General features: G+C 35.7%; 1 protein-coding gene across 10 annotated transcripts in view; it reads left to right on the top strand.

Moving 5' to 3' along the window:
• The window catches only part of NF1 (neurofibromin 1), a 193464-nt gene extending 183852 nt beyond the window's left edge, over nt 1-9612 (top strand). For 8 of the 10 annotated variants that reach the window (XM_075194951.1, XM_075194948.1, XM_075194945.1 and 5 more), the window contains one exon: nt 4989-9612. In XM_075194951.1, the coding sequence (XP_075051052.1) occupies nt 4989-5131 (143 nt within the window). In that variant the 3' untranslated portion in view covers nt 5132-9612. Of the gene's footprint in view, nt 1-1367; nt 1423-4317; nt 4414-4988 lie in introns of all 10 variants that reach the window. The other 2 variants (XM_075194944.1, XM_075194950.1) reach the window with 2 other exon arrangements.
• The last annotated feature ends 3365 nt before the right edge of the window (nt 9613-12977 follow it).

The raw sequence follows: 12977 nt of genomic DNA, 5'->3' as shown, positions 1-12977 counted from the left end.
TGTATTAGTTCCGCATTCTATAAGGTACTCTTATAGAAAACGAAAATTCTTGTAAGCTGATGGAACTATAGCTTGTTTAATGAATCCACAATGCTATCATTTTAGGCAATGGTGGGGGGCACACTAATTAAGGTGCGAGATTCTCTGGAGGTGGAGAAATCTTTCAGCAACTTTTAACAGAATCCTCTGGTGCGCATCAAGCCGTTTTCTCTAGCACATTCTATGCAAGAGAGTTATCGGAATAGTGACATTTATTGTGTTTACTGTGTGTGCTATGTACGGTGTATTGTTTTCATATCAACAGTACTAAGTAAGATGTATTGTTTTTTAAATCAACAATAGCACAATTCAAATGTGTTTTACTTAAAGTAGTGGTTTCAAAAATCTATGCATAATAAATGCTTCGATAAGTTTTCTTTTCATTATTGTAACTGTGGCACCTAATGGCAGCTTAAATTTACTACAGGCTGTAAGCAAATCTGATGCATTTATTAGCATTATTATTGTAGATTAAACGTTAGTCTTCAGTCGTCTTCTTTCAGTCCCAAGTTATTTTATTTATTAAGGACACTTAAAATAATTGAAGAACTGGTGATTTAAATTCAGTAATATTATATTGCATATTGGTAAATTAACTTGAATAACCTGTTGCAAAATATTTCAGAAGTCTTACAAATAATATAATAATAATGTAAACATTTTCATACCATAATATATAGTAACTCTGTTAAACGTTGCTGAAAGATTTCTCCACCTCCAGAGAATCTCGCACCTTCATTAGTGTGCTCCCCACCATTGCCTAAAATGATAGCATTGTGGATTCATTAAACAAGCTATAGTTCCATCAGCTTACAAGAATTTTCGTTTTTTGTAAGAGTACCTTATAGAATGCGGAACTAATATATTCTAGATCATGCTCTTTGGAATTGAGCTGTCGCTGACAAGCGGCACTTTACAAATGAGGTCCCTTGGTCCGGAGCATCTGCCAAGTTTGAAAGTTCTCCCTGAACCAAAGCATTACCAGTTCTTCCAGGTGTCCACAACATTGTCATTTAAGGTAATATTGCATTGTTGCACCATCACAATAAGGAAAGCCAGTGGGTTTTTTTATTCGAGGTCTCATTAATTGTTAAATCCATTGAATGAGAAAATTTAAATAAATGGTTATGTCTCTTTGAATTATCTGGAAAATGCTTTGTGTAATAGTGATTATATTGTAGTTATTGTAGAAACAACTGATACAACACAGCATTACACAAGACAATAAATATCAAGATGCACTCCTAACCAGTGTACAGTGAAAAGGCTGAAGTTACATAGGAAATTTGGAAGCTTTTATTTTTTTTTCATTTTAACCTTGTCTTCAGGTAGACCACTATCGTCTCGTAGGGGATCATCCTCCTCTTTTACCAGTGTAATAATGTAAGTCACAAAACTGTGCAGTATGAGAGTTAAACTAGTTATTGTTTAGACAGCAGTTGAACTCAACAGAAATGTTCAGTTTTGCGGTTTGATGTGCAATGCAAAAAAGACAACTCTGCCCTTCCATGCAGATTTTATTATTTTAACAAGGTGGCTATATGATTCAGCAATCTTTCATTGCAGTTGGCTGTTAACTTTTGTTTTGTTTTTTATATTATAAGTATGATTTGAATACAGGTTGGTTCTAACACTGTAAACATACTAATGCACTGATTGACTTTAGCTCCATTCACTTCAAAATTGCTCATTGGGTGCTGCCATTCCAGTGAAAATTTAGATAAGAATGTTGTATGTTAGCAAGCGAATGGCACAGATTGCATGCAGTGCTTAGTACTTTAACTATAAACACATTAGTTGTTTTAATTATTTTATTTAGCTTGGTAAAACATTACCTTTGAGATATTATTATGTTAATATCCAATAGGGGGTTTCTCTTATTCATGGTTGAAAGGTGGCAGTGGTCTTAATGTTTTGTATTGTGCAATGTCATATTAAAATATTTTCCATTGTACAGCTTATTAAAGGCATGTTTTTAAATACTATTTTGTGTATGCCAATAGCCATGATACCTGACAGTTGTTTTTAAGGATAGCGGCTTTTGAAATGCATGCTCTATACAAAAAGGCATGTAATGTTCCAGGATTTCATATGGGAACTTTCATTTTTAAAGAAGTTCATGAGCTTGCCATACCAGTGAAACGCATAAAATACATTAGGACTTTATAAGGGTTCTTTTCGTTTTATACCATTGTGTTCTGCTCCCATGGGATCTGTACACCCATTTCTGACCATTCCAGGTATTTATGTGCAAGTATTGTAGGAGTATCACATGAGTTGATAAGAGGCATGATACAGGAAAGTCAAAAACATTATAGTAAACAAAAAAGAAAAAAAGGCTTTGCTATGTCGATATGCAAACAACTCTTTAAATTAGTGTTAAATTGACTGAACATTATAGGGTGACAGTCACCAGAGTTTTAAAGTTCAGTGTAATTGATTATTTTTCAAATAAAACTTTTTTTCTACACTCAACATTTGCCCATGAGAGTATCTTGGAATGTGTGCACCCAGTATTTCAATAACTCTTTCTAGTACTTCCTCCTCTCCTGTACATCACTGCTGCTTAGAACGCCTATTTTTCTAGTGTATTTTCCTTACAAGTCCATCAGGCAGAAGTGTCCTACATCTCATGTGCCGGCTAGTAACTAACTTTTCCCATTAAAGCAAGCGCCAATCATTACAACTACTGATTTTCAGGTATTTTGCATGGAGACATACTGAATCTGTTAAAAAAGTAATACAAAGTCAAGTGTGTCAAACAAGGTCATGGTGCTGTCCAAGCATCAGTGTCTGAGAAGTCTTTAGGCAGCCTTGAGGTCCAAAGCAGAACAGTAGAAAAGAGAATACCTACTTGGATAGCAGTAGCACCTGTCAAATTAGGTGTTTGTGCAAGCTTGTCATCTTTATTGGGACTTTCAGTTTGTCTGAAAGTTCTCCAGGCAGTGATGCCAGGAGAGTAATTCACAAAACAATAATATGAATTTTAATCAAAAGATATTTTCTTTGAATTATTTGTGCACAGAACAATCTAAATTTTATAAACATTAATTGAAAAACCACTACACAGGGCCGTAACGAGGGTGGTGCGGGCGGTGCTTCGCCCAGGGCGCAAGGCCAAGGGGGCGCAGCAGCCGCCCGCTACTTGCCTCAATACCTTCAGCCCTTAAGTTCCGCAGTGGAATGAATGAGCGTTCCACTGACAGGAAGTTTGGCATTTGGAACGCAAATGCCGAACTTTCTGTCAGTGGACCGCACATGCGCACTTCAGGGCAGAAGCACCAAGCTCTTGTAAGAGTCTCTCTCTCTCTGTGTCAAGTAATTATATTTCCTCATGTTTTTCTGTTGGCCTCTCAAGGACTTTACAATGACCTTATACCTCAGACATTATTCTCTCTTTTACTTTCAGTAAAGTGCTAGCCACACCCACACATTAGTTTGGCCACACCCACTTGCCAAATGCCACTCCCACTTAGATGGGGGGCGCCGGTGCCCTGTCACGCCCAGGGCACTAAAATGTCTAGTTACGGCACTGCCACTACAAATAGGTTAAAAAGTCCATTATATATAATGAAAAGTTAGCATTTTGCACTCTTCACTAAATTAATTAAATCTAAAATTGTCTATATTATAGAACACATTAAATTGTTTTAGAAAATAAATTAAACTTCCAGAGCATTATCACCAGGACAAGATTCAGTTATTGAACCCTTTTACTTCTTGAACATAACACAATGTATAACTTTACCTCCAGGCTCAGTCATCTTCAAATATTGTGGGCATTGTTCACTGCATCCTTTCTATTTAGTGTTTGTTTAAAAAAAACCATGAGGCATGTAGAGCGAAACAATTCCAACTGACAGAGTAAACAGAAAGTAGCAGCCATCATGCTAATTGCCCAAGCAACTAAGCCTTTTCTGTGCGAACAATGGAGCGTTTTTAAAACCTTGTTTTATTCATTTTTGTATTTTTCATTTTTATTTTTTTTTCAATATAAACTTTGTTGGGTCTGTATCCTCCTTGCCTGATGATGTCATACCCATCATGTTCACACCTCTGTTGCATTCTTTTAGAGTTATGTACGAAAATGATTGACAGGTTCTGGAGGAGATGAAAGTACAGTGGGGCAAAGAAAGAATATCACTCTACCTACCTTCAATGAAGGTGTTGCAGAGTCTAATTGAAGAGGTCACAATTCAGTCTTGTAATGAGCATATTATAGATGCATCTGTAAATATTTCCAATCATCAAAGTAAAAGCTCTTCTTTTAATCCTTAGATCTTATCTTATTTGGGTTCAATTAAGAAATATGCAGAAATTTGGAGAGAGAGGTTGTTTTAAAGCAGATGTTCGCCGACAGGAATATTATTTTTTGTATGTTTTACCATATTTTAAATACTTTTCTGATATAAAAATGTGAAGAGGCATTGCTATATTTTTTAAATCTTTTAACCCATAAGTTCTTTACAATTAGGTATTATTTTTACCCTCGCCTCTATCTACCATTCCTCCCTTGTAGTCCCCTAGAAATCCTGTAGCAATTTGCCACAGTTTTCTCTTTAATTTAGAAATATATTTTTTGCTATTTATTTTAAGTTGCTTAAAAGTTCTAATAAAGGAAACATGTTCTGAATGTCTATGTAAAAATAATACTGTGTTGTGTAAAAAAAAAAAAAAAAAAGGAATGATTTTTTTTAAATTATTTTTTCAATCTCTTGTTTATGGACCTATGCCATCCCAAAAAAAATGTAATGAATAGTTTGAGGTTTCTTGACTGTGGTATGTTTGTTTGTTTGTTTTTTTTGTGTTTGTTTTATTTTTTTTAAATTTGTAATAAAATTGAGTAAATTATAAAATTTGTATGTAGTGCTTTAAAATATTAAAAAGGTACAGATACCACACATATAAAATATTAACTTAATTTTCCCTGTCTTAATTATCTACATCAGGGATTGACAAGGAAAATGTGGAACTGTCTCCGACCACCGGCCACTCAAACAGCGGTAGAACGCGCCATGGTTCAGCGAGCCAAGTGCAAAAGCAGAGAAGTGCTGGCAGCTTCAAACGTCACAGCATCAAAAAGATTGTGTGAAGATTTTTTTAAATTACCCTTTTTATTTATTTTACAGTTCCTTTTCTAAAACAGACTTACCTAAGCGGTCAACTCACCTGTTGCACCGCGCACAATATGATGCTGCACTTAATTTTCTTAACGTTCTCATGCAGTCCGCCATGTCGCCAGATGATCAACACGTTGAAAACATTGCTTGAACTCAACACTGTTTGGTTACCTTAGCCCTTTCCCTTAGTTTTTCCTTTTCCAGTTATTTCCATCTTTTAGGGAACCATGGTCACAAGCATATCGACGATTTGTGAAATTCAGAATGAAGGATTTTGTAATTGTGATAATGGTGGCCCTGCCTTTACTGCATTAACTGTTTAAACTTTGGCATTTTCACGAGTCCTTTTTTTGGCTTTTTTTTTTATTATGACTATTTGTGTTTGTTTTGCATTTAACAAAATGTTAAAGCTAATCCTTTTTAGTGGCTTTGGTGGGAAATAATCTTATTTAAACTCTCCCCTTTAAAAACACTTTTAGCTGTGGAATTTTTTTTACCTATTTGCTTAAAAGTGATTTCCCAATAAGAATAAAAACGCTGTTTTTGTAATGGTACTTTGTTTAAGCAAATATAAATCAATGTGTGAAAGGGGCCACCAAACCAATTAGACTTCTGGGTACTTGCAATAAATTTCTCAAAGTAATTATATTTTTATTCCTATAATTTTATATATATATATATATATATATATATATATATATATATATATATATATATATATATATAGTCAAACCTTGTTGCTTATGCTGTTAAAGCATTGCAGCATTTCTTTAATCTTAAATGCACCAGTGAGTGAGTTCTGTCCTTAAAATGCACTATTTATGAAAGGCAGGATGTATTCTGAAATCATTTAATTTGAAATGTTTTTATGTAAATATGTGTGTATTAATTTGACAAAAAAACTGTGTCGTTTTCAAGGTAAAATTTGTGGTGAGTACTTTGGTTGCATCTGAGTAGTTAAAGGGCTTTAACTCCTTTCTGCTAGACGATCGTTTCCTTAACCCTTCCAGAGAGGTGTTAAAAGATTTCTTGCACTTAGGGCATGATCTTTGTTAAAGATAAATGTCCTCAATATGGTTTGGGCATAATTTGCAATGGAAAACAAATTACAATCACCCATTGGAGTGGTGCACGTTTCTGTGCAATGTTGAAGTTTAAATAAGAAGGCCTTGTTGAGGCCAGATAATGAAATGGTACATTTAAACTGACATATTGTCCTCCAAGTGTTGGCGAGGAGGGGCTGCATCATGAATGAAGTGATGCACTTTAACCTTTTGAATGAGCAGTCACATATTGTAGGTATAAAGTTATTTGCTAATCTGTAAATCTTCATAGACACAAGCCTTTCAAAATCCTGGTCTTTCCTATTTACATTGTGAGAATAACGTTTCAGATCCCTTTATCATAGTACCAATGCTAACTTCATACAAATTAGATGATTAGTAACCACATCACCCAAAAAAGTTTGTTTTTGTGTTTTTACTTTAGTTATTTTGTATTTATTTGTATTGTTCCAACAAAAAAAACAGTTGTTTTTTTTTCCTTTAAAACAGATCAGGATTTCCAGAGAATGGCTTTAGAGGGAATTTTATTTAACTTATTAGACTTTGTACAGGGGTCATACAAGTTAACTGAAAGCATGTTCTATCACTGTGAAAGATTAATTCTGGAGTAGTAGTGAAGTATTATGTGACTGACTAATCACTTCATATGGTCTTTTATATGACGTGCCACTACAGCAAAGCATAGACTATAAAGCTACACAAGGGACTTCTCCGCTTTTCTGCTAAACAGAGGCGATTGCTCCAGTACATTCTTAACTCAGAGGAAACAATCCTTTTTGACAAATTTGAGCAAAAGGGAAAGACACATAGGTGCTTGTTTTTAGGGCTTAAATATATTTACTGCTGAACGTATGTATAAATTAACACTTAGAGGCTATTCAACAACTTAGATCTTGGACTAAAAACCAAGAATGGCTTTAAAATAAAAACAAAGTATAATTCTATGTAATAAAACTATAGAGTGATTTTAAGTGTATTTCAGTAAATCAAACTCCACAGCTAAACAAATAGAAATAATGGTACAAATAAGTGTTGGGATTTAATAAATATAGCACATAATCTGCATTTAACCACATTATAAATCGTAATTCACAGATGTAAATAAAAATGTCTTATTTTGTTGTTTTCCGACATTGTGATTTTGTTTCCTTTGTTTACAGTCCTGGAAAAAACTGTGGACAGAAATCAATTATGCAAATAGTCTGCCAAAATCCCAGTGTACTTCTGTTTAGCTATTTTACAGTAAAGTCAAAACTGTCCAGTGACCTGCACAATACAGGCACATACACATGAATGTATGTGTGTTTTCCTGTCATTATGGATTGAAGTCATTTTGTAGGTATTTTATTAAGTAATGGCCTAACCCTAGCACGAGAGAATTCCGTATGCACATCAGAGATGTTATAAGGGTATAATGTCTCAAATTCACATCTGTTGCATATACTATGGGACACCCAATTTCCTCTGTCATTTTGAGTTACAGTAATATTGAAAATTGAGGAAACAGTACTTTCTTTATTCCCTGTGTCTTGCAGTGTTTGTTTCACAAGGCATATTTATTTGGAACTTGAAGGTTAAAAACTTTTCCTGCAATTACTTTCCCTTTAATGTATGCATAGTCTAGAACTGTCTCTGGCAATCTGCTCTACAGCTTCTTTTGAATTACAATTCCCAGCATTCCTTGCCTGCCTCTAGAGGGCGATTAATGCTTTGATATGTAGTTCCACAGCAGCTGAAGAGCTTGAGGTTACTTACCGCTGCAACTGACAGAAGGGTAGAAACCTTTAATAGTCTGCCTGTATCACTCTAAACAAAACGCTTTTGCTTAGAACCCACAATATTGTGACATTTTAAAGTACACCTATCAGCCCCATATAAAATCCAGTTGGTTTGTTTAAAACTATACATTTATTTTGCTGACTGTTAACAGAAAGTAACTGACTATTAATTTTAAGGGCCATCTTTACATATTTCATGCTGAAAGAAAGCCTGCCGAAACTACTTCCTACTGCTGCAGTTATTACAGGGCAGGAAGAAAAAGTCACATCTGAAAGGTTGTAAGTAACTAAAAAAAAAAGTATGCAAGTGTAGAACTGATCTATTTTATATAAAATGCACTTTTGTCACAACCAGTTGTGTTTGAGTGACACATCCAATTGTATATCTTAAATACACTATCAAAATGTGTCCAACACTACATAATTAGGTATGTTTAAGTATATTTGACACACACAGATCATTATTAGAAATATATCTAGAAACTTATTTGTAGTTTGTTTTTTTGTCTTAATTTTTGAAAGCTGCTCTTGAAAGACGGCCTGTCAGTGCAAGTAGAAAGTGTCAGCAAATACTGCAGTGTTGTACTTATTAAAATATTACAGTTGGACTAGTATGGCTTCAACCGTTTTACTCAGTGTACCTGGAGAAAATGTACTTTATGTATAATAAAAAATTTTTTATGTGATTTACAAAGGGGATATTTGCTTTTTTAGGTTGGTGAGCAGTAGTACCACATACACAACATTGAAAGATGCAGAAAATGTTGTCCGATTGCCTCTTTAGTAACAAGGTGAAAAGTGCAGTAATGCAAATCAACCAATTTGCTTTTGTTAATCTACTTGTACTGGACCAATCAAAGGTTATCCCTATGGGTTATTGCACCATTTTAAGAAGTCAACCGCTTTGTGTTATCTCTCTAGAATTACCTGAATCTCTGATGTGCATATTTGCCTCAATATAGATCATGAACCTGAATAATGTCCCTTTCCTTGTGGATATGGGCAGTCTATATGATTTTATCATTAAGTTTTAGGCAGTTTTTAACCTCCCTCTTAAGCATGTTTTGTCCAATGTTATGCAACAGACTTTGCCACAAAAAGTCACTTTAAGTGTTAGCAACATTACTTTTTTAATGCAGTACATTCATCTGTAAATATTTTTTGTGTAAAATTTGACAGAAAAGTATATTTACTACACTGTAAATACATGTGACAATATATTGTATTATTTTGCTTTTTTGTAAAGCAGTTAGTTGCTGTACATGTATAACATACAACATTTGATTATTCTAGTGTTAGTTATTGTTAACTTCTCTCCTTCCTGCTGTTGAGTATGTCATTTAAATGAAGAAACAAATGATGCTGTGTACTACAAACTCACTGTGTATGATATATTATTTCTTTTCAGGCCATAAGATTTCAATTATTACTTTACTCACTATCCTGTTACTATTGTAAGCAAGTGTATGCCAGCAGGAATAAAACTGCCACCGCCAGCCAAACTGGCACCTAGATACAATTATCAGATATGATTTATCATAACTGTTCTTTACCCAATGTTCCCTTATGTATGTACATCCCTTTTTTGAAGTAAAATGTAAATTCAACCTGCTTTTTCGTGTTTGTGGGGTATTTTCATTACTATACTTTTACATCTACCAGATTTGCTCACTATTTCTACCTGCAATGTCAATTAAACACCTTTTTCATGTTTGTTGTGTCAAAATAAGTACATCTGCTATGGGGTGTCACGTTTATAAAGGGGTGAAAGTTTTTTTTGCAATAAAAGACAATGTGATTCGGTTTTGAACAGCGCATAGCCAATAATATTCTTCTGCACTCTTTTAGTGTGTTTGTTGCTATAGGTCTGCCACCAGTTCTTTTTCAAGTCTTCACCAAGTGCTATGAAAAGCCACATGAGCAAGAAACGATAACTAATTTCTTTAATTTACAATTGAAATATAGCTCACATATCCTAACAATATAGCTTATTTTAAGGGGCCAATTCAATCTGGCCGTGTTATTCTAGGAATAACGTGTCCTGCGCAGTATTACCGTGAGTAAAAATTCACGTTTAAATGACCTTATTAAAGGTAATTGTACTAACACCATGTTAATTCTAGACTAATGTAGCCGAATTGAATCTGCCCCTTAGAGTTTTCATCTATTTTAACATTTTGGTGATACATTGTGCCTGGTGTCCTGAAACGCAAAGGAGTCCTGGCACACTGACTATTCTATACAGTGGAGATCACTATGCACTTGTGATATGTAAATAAGAAAATTCAAACTTGAAAATAAAAGCATGACACCAGCAATATTTAAACAGTTCAAAACAAGTTGATTAATTCCTCTCTGTTGCCAATGTTATGTTTGATTAAAGTGCATGTGAATGCTTTGTTATTTCATATTTTTATGTGTACACAGAATACTGAAGATACACTCTCCACAGCATGTCCAGGTAGGAAAGTAGGGCTATATTTACCATGTTTAGGAAAAAACATTTACATACACAATGCCTAGTGCAGCATCTTCTTAAAGTACCCCGTAGACCTCAGATTGACAGCTTCTGTTTTGGGAAAAAAACAAACCTTGATAAAAGCATTAAAGAGACTAGATGCATAGAAAATGTGCAAACATGTATCCCTAAATCAGGGTTGGGTTACCTTTTTTCTGCCAAGGGCCATTTGGATATTTAGAACGTCATTCGCGGGTCATGCAAAATGATCAACTGCCATATTTGGTCAAACGTTTAACTAACCCCTAATGTGATGGCTGGAACTGCTTCTCTTTGGTGAGGAGTGTGTATTGATTATTTTGCTACTCGCAACTGCTTTTCCAGGTTTGCGATGGTCAGTCTGGAGCGCATTCGACTCTTTGCAATGGTAAGTTTTGAAAAGAACTGCTCGCAGCAGTAAGTTGTTCCAAACACAGATGCCTATTTCAATGCATGTCTCCTCAAAGTGGGAAATTCATCATTGCTTATGTAACGTTTATAGAACTCAGGCAGTAGGAGGTTATTGTACCTAGCTTTCAGCTCATCATCGCTTTGTAGCCGAATGATTTTGTATAGACACATCAGCTGGTTCCACATTGAAGGTGTAGCAAATATGCTCAATTCAATTTGTTTACTTTTCACATCCTTGAGAATGTTTTCATTAAATGCCTCTATTAGTTTACCGATTAGTTACCAATATTCTGTCCTTGTTGGGGGAAAAAAAAAAGGGCCATGATAAAAGGAAACTGAAAATACACGGCATAAATATGGGCTCTGAAATATGGCAAGCTATGCAACAGTCAAGCACCCCACTGTCAGGCTTCCCTCCAATAAAACCTATACAGGTGCTGATTAGGAAATGAGACTTTGCAGCAAGTGTCAGCAGAGAACCTATAATGGCCCAATTAACAATAAGGTGACAGCCTCAGGGGCACTAGAGGTATTGGGGTGTTCTACATGGCAGATAAAGTATTGCGGTCTTGCCCTGTTGGGTCAGCTGCACAGGAGGTTTTCTGGCGCTGCTGAACAGAGTCCAGGCACCTCCTGGAAGGGAAGACCCTGAGGCCACTCCTTAAACTGTTAACTGGCAGGCCCCGTGTTTGGTTAGTGCTGCTGTTGGCTTTGGAGGTGCCCCACCGCCCAGGCAGCTCTACTCCGTTTCACAGACCAGAGGTGTAACGGCAGTGCAGCGATCAGATATAGGCACAGGGGAAGTGTTCTCACAGGGACTTCCTTGCTCTAGGGAGGCTCCATGTCCAGGATCTGAGTGCGGCTGCAGCTACCTGAAAGCATATAGATTTATTAAATTTCGAGTCCCACCTACGGTTTCCTTGGCAGGACCAGACCAAATGATTTTGAGGGCCTTATATGGTCTTCCAGCCAGATGTTCCCAACCCCTGGTTTAAATGGAGGGGAATGAGTGATTCTTGGAAATCAGCTATGGCAGCAGTTAAGTTTGAAATCTCAGTAGACTGTATTTTTAAGAGGACCAGATTAATGATTATACCTACAAAAGAGCCATTACAGATAATTTGCAGGCTATTTGTTGGCCAACTATTTTACCTTTTCTTGTTTTGGATCCAACAAATTATGTTTTGAAATGTCACGAAAACTAGTTCTGAGCAAGTAACTAAAACTTCTAAAATACTAACTTTGGTGGCTTATGTTTAATAGGACAAAACACATTTCTAGCTTTACTCTATTTATAAAGCGCCGACATATTATGCAGTGTTATACGTTTAGGGGATCATGATACAAACACATTATATACAATTACATAAAACAGAAGGTAAAGATTGCCCCGCTGACTGATGTGCTTACAATCAAAGATGTGTGGTAAACTATCGGTACATATGGTAGATACATGGTATGCTGTTTTTTCACTGCTTGTTTGACTTTTATTGCTAGCCTTTGTTGCAGGAGTTTATTGGGGGCTGATTGAAGTCACTGATCACATGTGTTTGTTAGCATTACATAATGATTGGATAGTGGCAGTAAGCCAGTGTTGGCTGCATAGCTAGTGTGTGTAGATCAAAGTGTGTTATTTACAAGTGTATTAGGATTAATATAACATTATTCAGAGTTATAGTGGAGCTAAATAGATAGAAAGGAGAACACTCTGATATCTGCGTCCTGTTAACGTCTACCTCAAGCACCTGCTTTGGACACTCCTGACTGATTTTCTAGCATTGGTGATGAGATTGCTTCTGATTTAATAAACCACTTGTAAACATTGACTTATGTTGTTATACCCACACTCTGCTAACTGCTTTCAATATCTATCCACACTGCACCATCTTCTCCACACTGTCCTCCTATTTCTCCTTCCTTGTTCCCCTCTTCCCCATTCTCCCAGCTCAGTATCCTTACCTACTTTAACCTACTCTATCGCCACTTTAACCCACCTTCCTTCCAGTTCGACTGTTTAGCCTCCACCTCCTCTGCTATCCACCTGGACTGCTAAACTTAATGTCCCTAT

The sequence above is a fragment of the Mixophyes fleayi genome, chromosome 2 (assembly GCF_038048845.1).
Source record: "Mixophyes fleayi isolate aMixFle1 chromosome 2, aMixFle1.hap1, whole genome shotgun sequence".
NCBI lineage: Eukaryota > Metazoa > Chordata > Amphibia > Anura > Limnodynastidae > Mixophyes > Mixophyes fleayi.
Note: the sequence above shows the minus strand (reverse complement) of the source record. Positions and strands in the feature narration are given on the sequence as shown.